Source organism: Hippoglossus stenolepis, chromosome 9, assembly GCF_022539355.2.
Source record: "Hippoglossus stenolepis isolate QCI-W04-F060 chromosome 9, HSTE1.2, whole genome shotgun sequence".
Classification (NCBI taxonomy): Eukaryota; Metazoa; Chordata; class Actinopteri; order Pleuronectiformes; family Pleuronectidae; genus Hippoglossus; species Hippoglossus stenolepis.
In genome coordinates, this window is record NC_061491.1 from 24,158,231 (window position 1) to 24,178,447 (window position 20,217).

Sequence of the window (20,217 nt, forward strand, 5' to 3'; positions counted from 1 at the left end):
ACACACACTCACACACACACCCACACACGCACACACGCACACACACAGACATTGGCACAATAAAACCCTCTTGTTGTTTTTCCAGGCTTCACTGGGAACCTCTGCCAGATAGACATCGATGAGTGTGCCAGCACACCGTGCAAAAATGGCGCCAAATGCACAGACGGCGCCAACAAGTACACCTGCGAGTGCACTGAAGGTAAACGAGTTTTAACAAAAGCTGAGAAGGTTTAACAAATCCTGGAATTACAGAGTATAAAACTTTTACGAGTGGAAAAGTGTCAAGTTTTGGCACGGGAGGCCAAGATTCAAGCCTGTGAAATATACAGAATTTCAATTAGAACCCCCTCTTTTGTCAGGTTACAGCGGGAGACACTGTGAGACGGACATCAACGAGTGTTACTCGGACCCCTGCCACTACGGCACCTGCGTCGACGGCCTGGCCTCCTTCAGCTGCAACTGCAAACCTGGATACACGGGCCGGCTGTGCGAGACCAACATCAACGAGTGCCTGAGCCAGCCGTGCAGGAACGGAGGCACCTGCCAGGACCAGGAGAACTCCTACATCTGCAGCTGCCACAAGGGAACCACAGGTAAACACCACACACACACACACACGGGAAATAAAATAAACTTCAGTGTGGCTTCTGTCTGAAATCTTGGGGTAACCGATGCCAATTTTCTTCCAGGAATCAACTGTGAAATCAACATAGACGACTGCAAGAGCAACCCCTGTGACTACGGGACCTGCATCGACAAGATCAATGGCTACGAGTGTGCATGTGAACCGGGCTACACCGGTAAGCAACTCCAACATTAGCTTTAAACATGACGGAGGAATCAGAGCAACACTTTCTGCAAAAAGCTAAAATCACAGCAGGAGAAATGAAGATTACATTCAAACAATTCGAAGGGGGCATGTTCCTCGAGGTCTGGACGGAGCAGTGCGGCCCTGATGGGGAGGGAGGGAGACAGATGGCGAGCGAGTGAGCACGCTCCTCTGAGGCTCGACCGGTGTCGCCTTCCCGCTCCACCCTGTCCCCGACCTGCTGCTGTTAGGACACGCAAGATGCCCTCGCACACAAAGCGCAGACACACACACACACACACACACACACACACACACACACACACACACACACACACACACACACACACACACACACACACACACACACACTCTCTGGCGAACACTGTCACCGGAGATTTGAGCCAGAGAAAAGATTGCCTGAAAGATTCCTGAAAGTTGAGCTTTTAAAAGCTTGGAAGCCGGGCCCCTGCTTTAAAGCCAAATGGGCCGCCTTTATGTTATGCGCGGCACCGGGCTGAATGGCGTCAGTGCCTCAAGTGGCCGACAAAGAGGGGCTTAAAACCCCCTCATGTTTCTGGGAATCGATACATCACCTGCTCTGAGATATAGACTTCATTGTGTGGCGGCTTTGTCTGTTGTGTATTGTGTATTTAAAGGAAAGGTATCGGCATAATTTCAAAGCCACTTCACCGCCTTTACATCAATAAAGACGATGAAGAATGAATATCAAGCACCGTTCCTCTCTCTTCCTTCAGGCACCATGTGTAACATCAACATCGACGAGTGCGCCATCAACCCCTGCCACAACGGCGGCACCTGCATCGACGGCATCAACGGCTTCACCTGCGTGTGTCCGGAGGGTTACCATGACGCCACCTGCTTCTCCCAGGTCAACGAGTGTCTCAGCAACCCCTGCATCCACGGTGACTGCAACGACAAGATCAACGGGTGAGCACGTCCGTAAACTGCAATGAAAGGGTCGAGTGTAAGAGGTTGTTCCCACGGTTTTCAGTCTTTATGCCAAACCAAGGTCACCAGTCGTTGGCAGTTTCACTATATTTACTGGCCAATAAGTTTATTTTCCAAAATGTACAACTATTAAAGATTATAATACTATATAATTACTAAGACTATTAGAGTAGGTGATAAATTAAAGGTTCAGTGAATACGATTAAGGTGAAAGGGTTATTATATATGTAAAATATAAGGGTTAGTTAAATATCCCCAAAGATCAAACAATTTTCCTTTGACAGTTTTGTTTTTTTGCTTTTTGAACGAAAGCAGATTTGAACATTTTTAACATTTTCATTTAAATCAATAACCACCTGATCAAAGAAGATAAATAATCTTTCACTTTTCTTTTCAGTACTTGATAGTTTTTGCAGTTTGGTGCAGACGCCACAAATATCTGACGCTAGACTTCGAGTGAAATTTTGCAACAAAAATCAATTTCCAACCCTTTTCTCCCCGTCAGCTACAAGTGTCTGTGTGATCCTGGCTGGAGCGGCAAGAACTGTGACATCAACAACAACGAGTGTGAATCCAACCCGTGCATGAATGGAGGCACCTGCAAGGACATGACCAGCGGATACGTGTGCACCTGTCGCATGGGCTTCACCGGTCAGTATCCCTGTGTGTGTGTGTGTATGTGTGTGTGTCTGCGTTTTGGCTTGTGTCATGTGTTCATCATCCAAACCACACTTCCCCTCCGCCACACCACTTGACTGTTGACCTTCATCTTAAATTGAAGTGTGTGTGTGTAATAAATCCTCTCCCGGCTCCGACCACAGGACCCAACTGCCAGACCAACATCAACGAATGTGCCTCCAACCCCTGCCTCAACCAGGGGACGTGCATCGACGACGTTGCCGGCTACAAGTGCAACTGTGTCCTGCCTTACACGGGTATGAAAATATTATTGCGAATCGTTGATATGCTTATGTGCTGACCTGGTGCTCAGGCATTTCCTCACAGTGGCAGTTGGGGGCGGGGGCAGTTTCCACGGCATGTGTACTTTAAGTTAAAGAGCAGAAGCAGGAGTCGTGGTAAATAACTGTCGAGTAAAGTTCAGCGGCAAGACTTCCTCGGGGCTCAGACGTCCAAACCTCTGCGGTGCACGAGCGTCCTCGATGAGAGATCTGGAAAATATTTTCATGTCATCTCAGCTATTACTTGAAAAAACAGATAATAATGGAAAGGATCAGGGCAAGAATTTCTTGTATTTGTTGAGTCGTCTTTTCGGAAAAAATCTGCAGGCCCCTTGCTTGTGCCGGGGGGTGGGAACGGGGTGCTTGACACATTTCCTGTTTGCCTGCTTCCTGTCTCACAGAAAAGCAAATGGCTTCACAATGGGCGGAAACTGGAGCCGGCTTCCTGTACGAGCCGTGTGTTGTGGAAACAGATAGGGAAACGTCTCCGCAGGCCTCTAATACCAACAGAACCTGGCTAAAATCTTCTGATAGCACTGACTGAAAGATGATTCTGTGTCCATTTGGGTTGGGTTATCTCCAAGTTCATGACTCCTACATGATATCGCACGGTGGCCCTTAAGGTTGTTATTGATTTCAAATGAGGCTCTGGTGTAATATGAGTGGTTTTCTGTTGATGTGTTGCAGGAGATAACTGTGAAACCCTGATGGCCCCCTGCAGCTCCAAGCCCTGCAAACATGGAGGAATGTGTCAGGAGTCTGAGGACTATCAGAGCTTCTCATGTGTCTGTCCTGAAGGATGGCAAGGTAGACATGACATTCACTGTGTCACTCAGTAGAGCGCACATCTCCACAAGGGCCCAACAGTCCCCTTAGATTCAATCAAGCTGCACCAAATGTCACTCACTGATGTTAGTCCCCTAAATAAACCTTCTTTTCATCAAGATCCATGAATGAATCCCGGGGAAATTGGTGGAAACTTTGCAATATTGAGGAAAGTGAAAAACAATTCCTGGATCTCCAGATCCAAAATTGAATGAATTCTTTCTTGGTTCATTCTTTAACCTAGTTTCCTCAGAAGTACGTCTGCCAAGGCCCGAGATTCTCTTATGAAACCACATTTATATTCACTGGATTTAGATTTTCTTTTGGATCTGCTCCACATTGTTGACACATTTTTTTCCTCAAGTTCCATGAATTATTCTCAGTGGAATCAGTAAAAATGTTGAAAAACGCCCTCACAATGTTAAAGGAAGTGGAATAAAAATTCCTGGATCCGCTCTCTGATCCTGGCTCACACCAAAATTTAATGGATTGTTCTTTGGGTCAGGTCACCAGCACCTGACCTGAATTATACAAGAAATGAAACTTTCCCATTTGTATAGAGTATGAAGTTCAATAGTAGTTAGTAATTCATTTAATATCCTGTTATATCCCATATCTTGTTATCTAAACATACTATTGTTCCTTCATGTGAGATGAAATAAAAATCTCTCCTTGCGTTCCTTTACTCTCAGGACAAACCTGTGAGGTGGACATCAAGGAGTGTGTGAAGAATCCCTGTCTCAATGGAGCGACCTGCCAGAACACTCTGGGCAGTTACCGCTGTGGCTGCAAACCGGGCTTCACCGGACGCAACTGTGAAACCAACGTTGACGACTGCAAGCCCAGTGAGTTTTCCAATTCTTCCCCCTTCATTAAACCCCTGAACCCCCCCCCGGTGCTAAGTCAAACTTTCCTCCTCCTCAGACCCCTGCAGCAATGGAGGCTTCTGCAAGGACGAGGTGGACGGCTTCCTGTGCACCTGCCTGCCCGGCTTCAGGGGCACAAAGTGCGAGGAGGACATCAACGAGTGCGAGAGCAACCCGTGCAAGAACGGCGCCAACTGCACCGACTGCGTGAACAGCTACACGTGCACCTGCCCGGCCGGCTTCAGCGGGATCCACTGTGAAAATAACACCCCTGACTGCACGGAGAGGTACGACGCTCACAGAGAACAAAGAACAGGGGAGCAGTGGTGGTTTTTGTTTTAAATTTACACAGATTTGTGGGTCAGGTTCAGATCAACAGGTTCATTTTCCTCCTCCTGATAAAGTATAGCCCATTTTCTTGTCCACTACTGCCCTCTCTGGTGGATCTTTGAATAAGCTCATCATCTCCTGTACTGCAGCTGTCACATGAGCAATGTAACACAAGTTTTCTGTGCATTAAATTAGTGTGTGACTGTAGAGTTGTGGCTAAAATGTTTAAAGTTTAAAATAATACAATAAAAATACTCTGAATTTGCTCATTAATGTGACTTTTACTTTGCTCTCCTCCTTCTCTCTTCTTTCTAAAAAGCTGCAGAATAACTTGCATCTCATTTTGGTTTATTTCAACCATTCATTCCTCTTTTTCTTTATTCTGCAGCTCCTGCTTCAACGGCGGCACCTGCATGGACGGCATCAACACCTTCACGTGTTTGTGCCCGCCCGGCTTCACCGGCAGCTACTGCCAGCACGACATCAACGAGTGCGACTCCAAACCCTGTCTGAACGGCGGCACCTGCCAGGACAGCTACGGCACCTACAAGTGCACCTGCCCTCACGGTTACACCGGACTCAACTGTCAGGTAGGAGTTGTTGCTCTTTGTCATTGTGTGTTTTTAAAAAGTGAAAGTTTTTGAGATGTTGTGGAGACTTTGTACTGTAAAGCTGATGTTTCTGTAGACGTTGATTCCCATATTCCATTTTTCAGGATCCACTTTTAAACTCTTTTTCTCAGAAAATAACCAAATCAGACCTTATTTTCATATTTAAATTTGTAAAAAACATGTTGATACTGTGTGAAACAGTGGTTTTATGTCAAATTTCTCTCCTGCACCTTTCAGAACTTGGTTCGCTGGTGCGACTTGTCCCCCTGTAAGAACGGAGGAACCTGCTGGCAGCGGGTCACCACTTACAGCTGCGAGTGTGAGACCGGCTGGACGGGCCTTTACTGTGACGTCCCCAGTGTTTCCTGCGAGGTGGCAGCCAAACAGAGAGGTAAGATGGACGATGAACAGGTTATAAACATGTGTGCACAGGTGTTTTACCTATTAAAGTCATTTAAATCATCAATTAATATACCTTCTATCTCGTCCTCTCTACGCAGGAGTCGATGTCGCCCATCTGTGTCGTAACTCGGGCCAGTGTCTGGACGCAGGAAACGTTCACTACTGCCACTGTCAGGTGGGATACACCGGGAGCTACTGTGAGGAGCAGGTGGACGAGTGCACGCCGAACCCCTGCCAGAACGGAGCCGCCTGCACCGACTTCTTGGGCGGATACACCTGCAAGGTAAGAAACCCAGAGAAACCTGAATTTACATGAAACTGAGAAATCAAATCCATGCAGCATCAGTGTGAAAACAGTTTGATATGTTAATTTTACTGGTTTTAATAAACATACCTGTGTTGTGACAGTTTTCCAGTAGAAATCAGTCTAATCTTGCAAATGCTTACTTTGATTTTAATTGCAATTTGAGTCGTAAATTCATTTCAAAGGCCTTTCAACCTTATTTTATACATTTTAAAATCTCAAACCTCTATTTAGTTTAGTTAATTTGTTAAAGTACAGTAGCTGTGTGCGGAGCTGGAGTCTTTCCAGCTGCAGCAACACTGTGCCGTCTTAATGAAGAGGCCTGTTTATAAATAGAAGGCTCCGTTATGTTAATCTCCTCTGGAATAAAGGATCTGCTGGCCTTGGCAGGATGGAGGCCAGAAAAACAGCCAGGTAAACAAAAAAACATCTTTGTTTCATGTCAGACATTGATTAAACTTTCCCCTCTCTTCTCCCTCTCTCTTCCTCTTCCTCCTCTTCTTCTCCTTCTTCTTCTCTCCGTCTCTCAGTGCATGCCAGGCTACGTGGGGACCAACTGCTCCGACGAGATCAATGAGTGCTTCTCCCAGCCGTGCCAGAACGGGGGCACCTGCATTGACCTGATCAATACCTACAAATGCTCCTGTCCCCGCGGAACCCAAGGTCAGCGGACCCCACGCACACGCCTCCGCACCTCTTCTTCCTCTCCTTCCTCCCCTTCCTCGTCTCCACGCTTCATTAATTAGGGCTTAGCAGCGCCCAGAGCGAGTCTGCAAACTCCTCCTCCCGTCTTCCCTCCATCCCTCCCTCTACTTGTCAAATACGCCATCGATTTCTCCCTCGCAGACATGAAGGGAGTGTGTGTTGTAGGTCAGACTGAAGTGCGCTGTGAAGAGTTGGGTGGATCCCAAAAAAGCCAACATGTTTCTGGAGTTTTTCTTTTTTTTTTATAATCAAGACTGTCTGAGCCTTTGACATGAAATCCACCATGAAATTGGTCTTTTTTTCTTTTAAAATTTATTTTAAAAACACATCTGAACTTTTCAACCCTAAAACCCTGTAATCCCCCTCTCTTATTCTTCTTTTAGCCCTAAAGTGTGTTGCATTACAGAAGCAGGGCACACGATATTCAGTTTTATTTGATTTTGTATTATGTTTTTATTTCTGCACAATTCTGCCTTTCCATCCTCTTCAAACTGTATTTAACTTGGAATTTAATACAATGGATGTGTTGTGAGTCAAAACACATCATTTTTAATTAGAATATCCATATTTTGACAGGGTTGGGATCAGTTTAAACCAAATTCCAGCTGGATTTTATTTCTCTCTACACTGCAGTTTATAGTAAAGAAGATTATCTTGCAACTAAAGGGAGGAGAAAACTAATAAATGGGGATAAAATGGGGAAAAATACAACTATACTCTGGATAATCTTTTATCCCTTTTATTTAACTATGGAGTGCTTTATTGTATTATAGGTTAATTCAAATCTAATATACAATAATGTTTTAACTTAAGAATAAAAATAATCTAATGAAAAAATTATATCTGCAGTAAAACAGAGACAAATCAGTTATGTAAGAGGCAAATATATGAGTTTAGAATTGTGTGTTACTTTACCTTTATGGGTTTGTGGCTTTTGATTGACATTCATAGAAAATGATTTAGTGAAGAAAAACAGAAACCTGTCATCACCAACATCACATTAAATGTTGCCAAACCACATGACAGTAAAACTTTACCTTTGCACCAACTAAAGAATCGTCCCTTGTCCTCCTTCCCGTTGCTCCACCTCAGGCGTGCACTGTGAGATCAACATGGACGACTGCAACCCGTTCACCGACCCCGTCACCAAGGAGCCCAAGTGCTTCAACAAAGGCAAGTGTGTGGATCGGGTCGGGGGCTACCACTGCATCTGCTCCTTGGGCTACGTCGGGGAGCGCTGCGAGGGGGATGTCAACGAGTGCCTGTCCAACCCATGTGACCCGCGGGGCACGCACAGCTGCATCCAGCTCACCAACAACTACCGCTGCGACTGTCGCACCGGATACACGGGTAAGAGAGCCGGAGGTCAGAGGTCGTACAGTATGTTTACATGTGCTCCACCTGCTCATATTCTTATGGTTCGAGTTAACTTCAGTCCATTTTAAACTGTCGGGGAAACATTGGACCTCTTCCTTTTTAGTTTATGAGGTTAATTCAGATTAATTAAGTTATTTTTCGAGTGTTGCTTATGGCCTGTAAACAACATCTGCAGATACAGATGTTGCTTTAATTGGCATTTACATTTCTTGTTACTTACAGCCAACGTACTCACATATACCTACTCTTACTCTACGCTTTACAATAACGGTTTACAGTATACATATAGTAAAGTATCTAAAAGACATTTTATGTGCTTTTAATATCAAGTAAATATGAATTGTAATCAATAACAGGAAATGTGAGGATGGTTTTAAAATTTTAAATATTCTTTTTGTGTGGCTCCTCTGTAGGTCAGCGCTGCGACACGGTGTTCGACGGGTGTAAGGGCAAACCTTGTCGTAACGGAGGGACCTGTGCTGTCGCCAGTAACACGCCACACGGCTTCATCTGCAAATGTCCTCCTGTGAGCAACACACACACACACACACACACACACACACACACACACACACACACACACACACAGATCTTTGTCACTTGTCAAGACATTGTAGGCTAATAAATCAATCATTCATTGCCTCTAACTAAGTGATGCACAGCCTAACCCCGACCTTTAACCTGACCTCCTGTTAGGGCTTCACTGGCTCCACGTGTGAGTACGACGCCCAGGCCTGCGGCAGCCTTCACTGTCGCAATGGAGGCACCTGCATCTCCGGCCACAAGAGCCCCAAGTGTCTGTGCACCCCGTCGTTCACCGGGCCCGAGTGCCAGTATCCCACCGACAGCCCCTGTAACTCAAACCCCTGCTACAACGGCGGCACGTGCGAGTACACCTCCGAGGCGCCGTACTACCACTGCGTCTGCCCCACGGACTTCAACGGCCTCCGCTGCCACATCCTGGATTACAGCTTCCTGGGAGGGTTCGGCCACGACATCCCGCCGCCGTCGGAGGTGGAGGTCGAGTGCGGGATCCCGCAGTGCAAGGAGCACAAGCACAACAACTTCTGCGACGTGCTCTGCAACAACCACGAGTGCGGCTGGGACAACGGCGACTGTTCGCTCAACTTCAACGATCCGTGGAAGAACTGCTCGGCCTCGCTGCAGTGCTGGCGCTACTTCAACAACGGGGTGTGCGACTCGCAGTGTGATAACGCCGGGTGCCTGTACGACGGGTTTGACTGCCAGAATCTGGAAGGTCAATGCAAGTAAGTGACCTTCAATTGAAATGTATTTGTTGTGTTTTAAGCTGCTGATTAAAAGAGCATCTTCTTTTATACACTGGCTCTAGCAGATAAAAGCAGATCTTAAAAACCTTGTTTCATTTTGTATTTGACAGATTTAGGTGCTAACCTCTTGACACATTTTTCTCTAAAATGTCAGGATTGCATTTTCCTAATCCAGGATTTTAATCCAGAAATTGGATTGCTCAATATATATATATTTTTTTACAGTAAACCAACAGTTTCATTACAGAAGCAGCAAAGGACACAAATACATGTCAGTCTCTGCGCCTGCCCTTTTGTCCCATTCTTCTAAACACAATATCTGGCCCACAAAATATATTTTTGGCCTCATGAACGTGATGTTTCAAGTCTGCCTCTAGGGAATCCCTTCATATTTTGACCAGTTATCACATGGACTCAAAGATGAAGTGATTGGCTTTCAGTGGTCAAAGGTCAAAGGTCACGGTGACCTCATATGAGTCTGGGAAAAATATTTGTGTAGACTAAACCTGCACTGACGGCGAACACTGACAATCACACTCACAGTAAAACTCACTCAGTTTCATTACAAAAGCAGGACACCATTGCAACTGTGTCTATTTCTTAAACAATTTCTATCTTTCTTATACTAAATATGCTCCATGCACGGAAACACTTCACATAATGATCCTCACGTCCACATTACAACACCCCTGACCTGTGCTTCCCCACCCCCCAGCCCTCTGTATGACCAGTACTGTAAGGACCACTATGCCGACGGCCACTGTGACCAGGGCTGCAACAACGCTGAGTGTGAGTGGGACGGCCTGGACTGCGCCAACAACATGCCGGAGAAGCTAGCGGTGGGCCAGCTGGTGGTGGTGGTCCACATCGCGCCCGAGCTGCTCCTCAGCAACTCCTCTGCCTTCCTGCGCGAACTGAGCCGCGTGCTCCGGACCAACGTGGTGCTCAGGAAGGACAGCAAGGGCGAGGTGATGGTATATCCGTACTACGGGAACGAACACGAGCTGAGGAAGTACAACGTGAAGCGCTCGGTGGACTCGTGGTCGGAGGCTCCCGCCAAGGTGCTGGACGTGGTGAAGAGGAGCCTGTACGATGCGGCAGGAGGGAGCAGGAGGATGAGGAGGGAGCTGGATCACTTGCAGATTAAAGGGTGAGGAAGAGTATTCAAAATGTTTCCTGCACTGACATTTTTTGATTATTTTCCTCGGTTGTTGGCTTAATATGACGCGCTGTCTCTGTGCTGCCCTTTAGTTCCATCGTGCACTTGGAGGTGGATAACCGTCAGTGCTTCCAGCAGTCCACCGAGTGTTTCCAGAGCACCAACGATGCTGCCGCCTTCCTCGGGGCTCTGGCCTCCAGTGGAAAACTGGACGTCCCCTACACCATCAAAGCTGTTTTCAGTGAGTACACTTTATAAAAGTCTAATACATTTAAAGAAAAGCTCTTTTCAATTCTGCTGAACTGATTTTTGTTATGCATTTGTTTCTGCTCATCTCTGAAAATCAATCATCAGACAGACTCCTGAAACTTCAACATAAACCTTCTTGCGGCTGGAAGCACAAAATGAGTTTACACCTACTGCTTAAACTATCCCTTACAAATTAATTATTTACTTCTGTTTGAGTAATGTTTGCTAAAAAATACATTACAACTACATTATGTTGCCTTTTAAGATCAGATGTAATAAAATAAAATCCTTTGTTAGTCCCGAAATGGAGAAATCTGCAAAAACGTAATTAATAAGTAAGATAAATAATGATCAGCATGTTATAGAAACATAAATAAAAATGAAATCATAACGGAAATATAAAAAATAGCGATAATATGTACAACCTTAACAGGATTGCGGATAGAAAGATATTGAAATTAGAGTTTATATGAAATTACACCTGAGTTAATTTAAAGTGTACATGTCTGTCAGAATTCTGGTTTGAGAGAAATATCAGGACTTGACTTTAACTGTGATGGCACCAAATTTTGATTTTTGTGGCTGTCGCAGGAATATTTCCTCCTCCTATTTCAAAATATTCCTGATTTTAAGGATAACATCTTCAGTGGGAATGAATTGACGTGGTGCCACAGACATGGAAGTTTGAGAGACAACAACAAAACCAGAGAACGTCACCATCCTCGTCCTTTAAACAGCATTTGCACAACCAAAATAATTTAACTTGAATGCACAACTCAAACTAGTTCAAAGAGTCTGGTCATTGATTTTCATTTGAGAATAAACCAAAGGCGTCTTGTTCTGGTAGGAGAAAAAAAATCAAACAGCCAGAAATGAAGAATAAAACCGAACTGAATGTTTTTCAGTCTGATCAGTTGTGATGTAGAATCAATTTTCTGTGAATCGGCCGAAACGTTGCTATGGTTCATTAAAGGCCTCGTTTTCATGGTGACACGTACAAACTCATACACGAGTGGATGAGACACGTGCGCTTTTCACGCTCAAACGCAAAGTATCAGCTGCGCCCTCTGGTCGGGTCCTAACCCTGCTGCTCTTTGATTGTGTATTTGTTATGCAGCAGTGAACAAATGCAATTGTGAATCTCATGGCCTAAACAATCAATCCTTCCCTGGTTGTGTAAATCCACTGGCTTCGGGCTCCAAAATGGTTAATTGCTGCAAATCAACTCCACCAATCCCCTCCTCACACAGAGTAACTCTCCATCTCCGTCTTTCTCAGACATGTACACGTTTACGTCCGCAGATAACACACTCATGCACATGCACACGCTCGCACACTTCATCCCACAGTGTGAGGGGCTGCTGCAACCTTCACCTCGCTGAATGTAATACCAGGACTTAATGCATCTCTGAGGGTTTAGGTTGGGGGAGTTTATCATTTCAAAATCGTTAGTGGAAAAAAAAAAAAAAAGAGAAGGGGAAAAATTGATCGGGAGTGTGCTAGAAGTTGGGAGTCTTTGTTATCTCGAAAATCCTAATAAATCCTTCGTCTTTACAGCTTAAAGCGCGTGCAGTAATTTGAAGTTCATTAATCCCCCTCCTTTTTTTCTCTTAAAGAAGAAATGGTAAAGTTGTCTCCTGGTACCCTAGGTTGAAAAGGGAGAGAGGAGGTGGTGCTGGTGTTCTCCTTTTCCCCTCTTTCTTTTTTTTTTATCACGCCCCATCCCTGTTTTTTTTTTTTCTTTTCTGAAAAGTGGTTAGCAATTCTGATTATTACTGAATAGGTAGTGGAAGCTAGCTTTACCAACGGTGAGGACCGGCAGTCAGTTTGTGGAGCTTCCTGCTGGTTGCGGTGTGTTTTTCGGGGAGCGGGAGCCGCGGGGGCGTAGAAGAGCCGGACTCGCTCTGCTCCGGCACTCGGGCTGATCCTGGGCGTCCACGTCTTTTCCCTCGTGACCATGTTGTCCCTGTTCCTACCAGGCGACGTGGACCAAAAGCTCTCACCGAACCTCTACCCCATCTACCTGGTCCTGGGCGGCGTCGGGATACTGGCCTTCCTCGGAGTCGGGATGGTGGCTGCCCGAAAGCGGCGCCATGAGCACGGGCGCCTCTGGCTCCCCGAGGGCTTCAAGACCACAGAGACCAGCAAGAAGAAGAGACGTGAGCCTGTCGGAGAGGATTCAGTGGGATTAAAGTAAGTTTCGGTTTATTCAGCGGCGGGTACCTGTTTCTGTGCGGGTCGGGCGAAGGGCTGGTTCTGAAGGACAAAATGGGTCCAACTGGTGATCAGTCAAAATTTGGAAAAGGAGGGTGTTGCCCGGATCATTAATGATAATGATATCGCAGGTTCTCATTAATTGACTTGCTGGGGCAGAGGGGTGGGGTGTGGATTCAATCAATGCTTTTGTTTTTCGGCATTGCTGCACCATTAGCGGCGGGGGGCTCGGATGAGATGGAGGCTGTAGAGTACGAGGATCTTTACTGGGTTTGCTGCTTCTTCACAGGCCACTGAAAAACACTTCGGACATTTCGCTGATGGATGACGCCCAGACGGATTGGGGCGAGGACGAGCCTTCGGACGCAAAGCGCTTCAGGGTGAGGACACGGAAACACAAACTGAGATTTTAAAGATTTCATTAATTCATAATTTTAATTAACTTAAAACTTATTCCTAAAAAAAAAAAAATATTCAGGAAATATTGAAATTCCTATATGGGATTTAAAAAAGACTTTGTTGTGAATTTTCAATTGTCCAGATTTTTTTATAATGTCATCAAACTAAATTGAATTATACTGTGATTTGATTTAAACTCTCGTGCTCAGCTCCAGTTGTCTAACCTCTTGCTGTCCCCGTTCCAGCAGTTTGACGAGCAGGCGATCCTGGAGGTGGACGACCAGACGGACCACCGCCAGTGGACCCAGCAGCACCTGGACGCCGCTGACCTGCGCGTCCCCTCCATCGCTCCCACACCCCCTCAGGGCGAGATCGAGAACGATTGCATGGACGTCAATGTCCGGGGACCAGGTGGGATGAAGGCTTAACATATTACATACATATTAAGGAAATCAAAGGGGATTCTGTGCTTGTGGGTTTGGATCTAATTAGATCAAATTCTCCTATTTTTACAAAGAATAATATTATTTCCACACAATCATAATTGTGTTGGAAAATATTAATTAAATCAGTCTAATTTGTGACTTTCTCAAGAAGATTTAATGTAAAAGAAAGGAAAATTGTTTCTAAAATTTGCTTTATTTTTATTTCTTGCTTGTTTTGTGAAACACTGGATAATTTATTCTTTTCAAACCTTTAAAAAAAAATTCAAGTGAAATAATTTGAGATGGAAAACTCACTCGTTAGCGGAACTGATATTAACTTATGTGCCAAAGCTTGTGATATTGATCAAGGGGTGAAAGTTTTTGAGTAAACATTTCTAGTAGTGTGTGTGTGTGTGTGTGTGTGTAGATTGATTCACGCCTTTTCTAAAGGAACATTTCACGTTTCTTGTGTGTTCAGTGTGTGTGTGTGTGTGTGTGCATGAGTGTGTGTAATCGCGCATGTAGGAGTTGCTAAAGCCCCATGTCCTCAGGGTAAAGGATCTTCTTCAAAGCAGCCGACTGGAAGCCAGGCGCCTGAGGGAAAACACTCATTCCTGATCAGATTAATCATTTGACCAGTAATGGGCCTCTGTGTTTTTTTTCTGTTCCACATTACAAAACCCAATGAAGGCATCAAATGCAAAAACCTAATTTTGTAATAAGTGCCAAATTCCCTGAACAAAAGCTATGAACAATCAAAGTAACGGGGTTAAGAACTTGAGAGCACACTTTTTTCCCCCCCGCCGGGGATCGATGCACTTGAATCGACCAAATCTGCGAGATCTGGGGCTTGGGATCCTTTTGAAGAGGAGAAAACGAATCCGAGGCGACTGACAGGGCTGCCTCTCACAGTTAGATATGAATGTTTGGGTTTTGCAGCAGCCTAGCTTTAACAAGCCCCGGCCTCTATCCCCCCAGCTTCGCTTTCCCTCAGAAGCCTCTCCTGTGCCGAGGCCTTGATCAGAATCCGTTATCGAAAGGAGAGCTGTGATGATTCAACCCAGGCAAAAGTGTCAAATCCACATTCGATTTGTTTGTTGCCTTGTTTTGATCTGGCGGATGCTTTGAAGTGCAGGCTCTTCTCTTCTTGTAGCAGCTCGCTTGCTCGGTGCTGACCACGCAGTCCGTTACCTGCAAGGCGCCTCTTCTCATATCCCCCTCTCCTCCCTCTCCTCCAGATGGATTCACGCCCCTGATGATTGCGTCCTGCAGCGGGGGAGGTTTAGAAACCGGCAACAGCGAGGAAGAGGAGGACGCCTCCGCCAACGTGATCAACGACTTCATCTACCAAGGTGCTAACCTCCACAATCAGACTGACCGTACGGGTGAGACCGCTCTTCACCTGGCCGCCCGCTACGCTCGGTCCGACGCTGCGAAGCGCCTGCTGGAGGCTAGCGCCGACGCCAACATCCAGGACAATATGGGCAGGACGCCTCTGCACGCTGCTGTGGCTGCTGACGCCCAGGGGGTTTTCCAGGTGAGCTCTCATGTGCCAAATTAATTACATACATTTAAACATACAATATGAATTCTTTATTTCTGTGTCATGCCAATGTATTTGTTTCATCCCTTTTTGGGATTACAAGACGCTCCTAATTTACAAAAATGTACATCTTCTTCTTCTTCGTATTACAACTACAAAACGTGGAGAAAAAAAAGAGCAGACTCACACAAAACAAGAAGAGAAATCAAAACAGAACTTTTTCATTTCTATAAACAGCTTTTATCCTCTTCTCCCAGGCTTCCTACAGATAACTGGCTAATTGATATGTTTCATACATAAACAGACAACTCTTTGTGCTTTATCGATATTTAAAAAATCTCGCAGTTCAAAACGATTTCCCAGGTGGTATAGTTGGTGTATTTTACTGAAATTAAAACAGGATCGTTCAATTACAACTGTTTAATGTTTTATGATGTACAAATACGATGTGATGACTTGCTGATGAATTTGTTTTATGGTTCTGTTAATTGTGTTTAAGATTGTTTGTCACAGTAAATGAGGGGTTTTGTGAAGTTGTGATTCTCGTGTTTTGATTGTTTTCTGAGAATTTGTGGGCTAAACAGTAAATTTGTTAATCCACAGGAAGTTGGTAGTTAAATCCCAAATAAAGTAAAGCTGTCAAATAACACAGACAAAAATTACAAAAGGTTAAACTTACTTCAAATTATTCACAGTGTACAGTTTCCATTTAATGTTTGAAAACCTTGAAATTTCCATTGGATAATATTAAGATTAAATGTAATTATTGTGTGTCTATAGATTCTGATAAGGAACCGCGCAACAGACTTGGATTCCCGGATGCATGACGGCACCACACCCCTGATCTTGGCGGCCCGGCTGGCGGTGGAGGGTATGGTGGAGGAGCTCATCAACTGCCACGCTGACGTCAATGCAATCGATGATTTCGGTAAAGGACCTAAAACTCTTAGAAAACTTCTGAGTCCTGAAATAAAGCCTCAAATGAAGATTCGATAACCTTTTTTTTGTCTTCTCAGGTAAATCAGCTCTACATTGGGCTGCAGCTGTAAATAACGTTGAGGCTGCTATTGTGCTTCTTAAAAACGGTGCCAACAAGGACATGCAAAACAACAAGGTGTGAAAACAATCTGTCTCTTCTTCCTCTTTGTGCTGTAAAACGACAGGGAAGCATATTTCTGAAACATTATAACCTTGTGCATGTGAGAATCTCTTAACGTGTGGATTCCCTTTCTCTCTGCCTCAGGAGGAAACACCTCTGTTCCTGGCTGCCAGGGAGGGAAGCTACGAGACCGCCAAGGTCTTACTGGACCACTTCGCCAACAGGGAAATAACTGACCACATGGACCGGCTGCCCAGAGACATTGCACAGGAGAGAATGCATCACGACATCGTGCGTCTGATGGACGAGTACAACCTGGTACGAAGTCCTCCCATGCATGTAGGGTCTCTCAGCACCACTTTGTCGCCCCCTCTTTGCTCGCCCAACGGTTACCTGGGCGGCATGAAGCAGCAACACTCTCATGGTCAAGGCAAGAAGGCTCGCAAGCCCAGCACCAAGGGCATCGGCTGCAAGGACGGCAAAGACATGAAGGCGAAGAAGAAGATTTCCCAGGACGGGAAGTCCGGGAACCTCCTGGACAGCTCGGCTGTTCTGTCACCCGTTGACTCGTTGGAGTCTCCTCACGGCTATGTTTCTGACGTGGCCTCGCCGCCCATGATGACCTCACCTTTCCAGCAGTCGCCATCTGTATCCCTGAACCATCTGCAGGGTATGTCTGACCCACACCTGCCTGTAAACCACATGGTGATGCCAAACAAGCAGGAGCTGGCTCGCATGCAGTTTGACCCGCTTCCTCCACGTCTCACCCATCTGCCCGTGTCTGGCTCCGGTGGCCAGGGCGCCATGAACGGCCAGTGTGATTGGCTGTCCAGGATGCACGGCAACATGGGCCAGCAAGGCCAGTTCAACCCTATGAGGGGAGGTCCCGGCAGTCAGGGAGGTCTGCACCAGGGAGGCCAACACGGGTTGATGACCGCCCTCCACAACGGCCACACCGCCACCAGCCTGTCTCAGATGATGACCTACCAGGGGATCCAGGGCACCAGACTGGCTCCGCAGCCCCTCATCATGCAGCAGCAGGCTCAGCAGATGCAGCAGATGCAGAACCTGCAGCAGCTCCAGCAGCAGCAGCAACAACAGCAGCAGCAGCAGAACATCCAGCTGCAGCATCAAAACTCAAACAGCGCCAATAGCCAGAGCTTCATCAGTGGGGAGCTGAGTTCTCCGGAGCTCCAGCAGGGCACAGGCAGCTCCAGCATGCCCATCCACACCATCCTGCCACAGGAAACCCAGATCATGCCCTCCGCCATCAACCAGTCAATGGCCAGCACCCAGTTCCTCACCCCACCCTCCCAGCACAGTTATTCAGGCCCCATGGACAACACCCCAAACCATCAGGTCCAGGTGCCTGACCACCCCTTTCTAACGCCCTCCCCCGGCTCCCCCGATCAGTGGTCCAGTTCCTCACCTCATTCCAACCTGTCCGACTGGTCAGAGGGCATCTCGAGTCCACCGACGAGCATGCAGGCTCAGATTGGACATATACCTGAACAGTTCAAATAAAGAGCATGCGTCTTTCTGCCCAGAAGAGCTGCTCTCTATTTTTTTATACAAAAAAGGCACTCTGTGAAAAAAAAATGAGAAAAAGGGCAAAGTTGTAAACAAGATTTAATAGGACTTTTTTTTATATGCTTTCATACTAACAGCAACACCTGCTTTTCATCCATTATTTTTATTTATTAATGTCTTATTTTATTTATACACATTGCCTGCTTACAGAAATTTCGGGGATCCATGGTGTTGGGTTTGTACGCAGGACAGAGACGGTCTTTTAGAGACTCTTTTCTTTTAGTGCTTTTTTTTTCTGCAGTGAAGTCGCAGCATACACACTGGGTATTTATTTCCTCGAGGACTTTTAGTCTTTGCCTTTTTTTTCATATGATTTCTCAGTCTTTGTTTATGTTGATATTTTTTTTGTATAATCTTGTTTATAAAGAAAATTGTGATTAAGGGGCATTTTATAGAGCACATTTTATGTTTCAGTGTTATTTCAATTCGTGGTTAAATGTGGGAAATCTTCTAGTCAGCAAGTGGAGAAAGTTAGCGGAGGATATGTCCTGTGTTTCAAGCACAAGTCCTTTTCCCCTTTTAAAATATTATGTGATTCTTAGTTACACTCTAGAGTTGTGTACATTTCCTGAATCGGTGGAACAGCGTTGCGTTGAGCCTCTAGATTTGATTGCATTCATACGTAGAGATGTGGTGGAGATGTGATGCGGTGTACAGTATACAGCCATCTTGGAGATTGGCGGTTAAGACAGGCTTGAGTATCTGCTGGTCCTGTGGTGTTGGAGAACTGGCCGGTCGGCCACAGTGTATGTTGATGTCCAGAGGGAGCAGGAAACTTCATTTTCCCCCGTCCCTCCTATTAGTTTGAGCCTATGGCTGTGTTCAACCTTTTGTAAATATGTTCCCGTGTAAGCAAGATTTTGTTTAAGAAATCTGATGTCTTAAGCATGCAATTTTGATCTGGTCTCGCACCAGTCAACAGCCTCTAAAATATCAAACAGAACAGAATATATATATTTTGTATTTTACTGTCCCTTATGCATAAATAAATTGGAATTATATACAAATAGATACAATATATTGTTAGGCGACATTTTTCTCATAAAAAAGAAAAAACATAATAAATATTGAGGTTTTATAAACTGATATTTATTTACTGTTCTGTAACACAAAAATCCACTGAGGCATCCATCTGTGTATGTTATGAAATGTTTTTGTTACACTTCAGTAAAATGGGGAAAAGAAAGTTTGTTGGATAAGTTCTCAGTTGTGTTCTCCAGTATCATTTGGAAATTGTTCTGATTTAACAAAAAAAACATATGGTTGTAGTGAAATTGTAATATCTGCAATATGTTTCCTTCCTCTCAAAGTTATGATTTGCAAGAAATGTATTTTATCTTTTCATTTTCTATCTGTAAAAATGTTCCTTGTTATAATAAAGGGCACGTGTGTGTCTTAAACGCAAAAGAACCGTCTTTTTTTCCTTTAAATTATGATAAAGGCCTCTAAAGAGTAATATTTTATGTTTGATTGTTTTATCCTTAAAGAAAACTAAGGATTACTAACACAATCATAGATCCAGTAAAATAGTCACAGTATTATCTTCTGTAATACTTTCTCCCCAATATAAAGTAGCAACTAATTTTTGCATTTGCTGATTGGCCGACTATCATTTTACTTAGTGTGTCTCCATCTAGTGGTGCAACATTTCATGTACTTTTAAATCCAGCTGCAGCATCTATGCAATTTGTACATTTTGAAACAAATCTCCACTATTTACCTTCTAGGGGAAAAATAAGGTACCACACCCAAGTTACTGTTTTCAACAGGTATAATCTTTCTATGATTATGTTTGAATTCCATCTCGGTCCAGGTTAGTTGTGCGATCATATAAATAAACACCTAAAAAAGATTTTAGAACATAGGATAGATAAGATGGAGACTATTCATTGTATGTTTGAAGGTCTACTGCATTTATTAGGATGCCAACCACCAGTTGATGTTAGCATCATTTGTTGACAAACCTTGTGCTTCACGACATTGTGACTTACAAAAAAAGGCATGCTTAATTAATCAATAATGTAACTCTTTCATTAAATTATGTGATCTAGACATTCTTATGACAGGTTAAGAACCAAATTAACAATAGAA

General features: G+C 44.8%; 1 protein-coding gene across 2 annotated transcripts in view; it reads left to right on the plus strand.

Moving 5' to 3' along the window:
- The window catches only part of notch1b (notch receptor 1b), a 41,799-nt gene extending 22,263 nt beyond the window's left edge, over positions 1-19,536 (plus strand). Inside the window, exons 10-34 of one of the 2 annotated variants that reach the window (XM_047341205.1) lie at positions 86-199; positions 360-593; positions 690-800; positions 1,567-1,759; positions 2,286-2,431; positions 2,602-2,715; positions 3,427-3,546; positions 4,257-4,409; positions 4,489-4,717; positions 5,149-5,350; positions 5,609-5,762; positions 5,872-6,056; positions 6,608-6,740; positions 7,875-8,132; positions 8,573-8,685; positions 8,856-9,427; positions 10,164-10,598; positions 10,700-10,848; positions 12,836-13,049; positions 13,360-13,450; positions 13,715-13,880; positions 15,133-15,431; positions 16,218-16,365; positions 16,454-16,551; positions 16,681-19,536. In XM_047341205.1, the coding sequence (XP_047197161.1) occupies positions 86-199; positions 360-593; positions 690-800; positions 1,567-1,759; positions 2,286-2,431; positions 2,602-2,715; positions 3,427-3,546; positions 4,257-4,409; positions 4,489-4,717; positions 5,149-5,350; positions 5,609-5,762; positions 5,872-6,056; positions 6,608-6,740; positions 7,875-8,132; positions 8,573-8,685; positions 8,856-9,427; positions 10,164-10,598; positions 10,700-10,848; positions 12,836-13,049; positions 13,360-13,450; positions 13,715-13,880; positions 15,133-15,431; positions 16,218-16,365; positions 16,454-16,551; positions 16,681-18,060 (6,011 nt within the window). In that variant the 3' untranslated portion in view covers positions 18,061-19,536. The remainder of the gene's footprint in view (positions 1-85; positions 200-359; positions 594-689; positions 801-1,566; positions 1,760-2,285; positions 2,432-2,601; positions 2,716-3,426; positions 3,547-4,256; positions 4,410-4,488; positions 4,718-5,148; positions 5,351-5,608; positions 5,763-5,871; positions 6,057-6,607; positions 6,741-7,874; positions 8,133-8,572; positions 8,686-8,855; positions 9,428-10,163; positions 10,599-10,699; positions 10,849-12,835; positions 13,050-13,359; positions 13,451-13,714; positions 13,881-15,132; positions 15,432-16,217; positions 16,366-16,453; positions 16,552-16,680) is intronic. The other variant, XM_047341206.1, reaches the window with a different exon arrangement.
- The last annotated feature ends 681 nt before the right edge of the window (positions 19,537-20,217 follow it).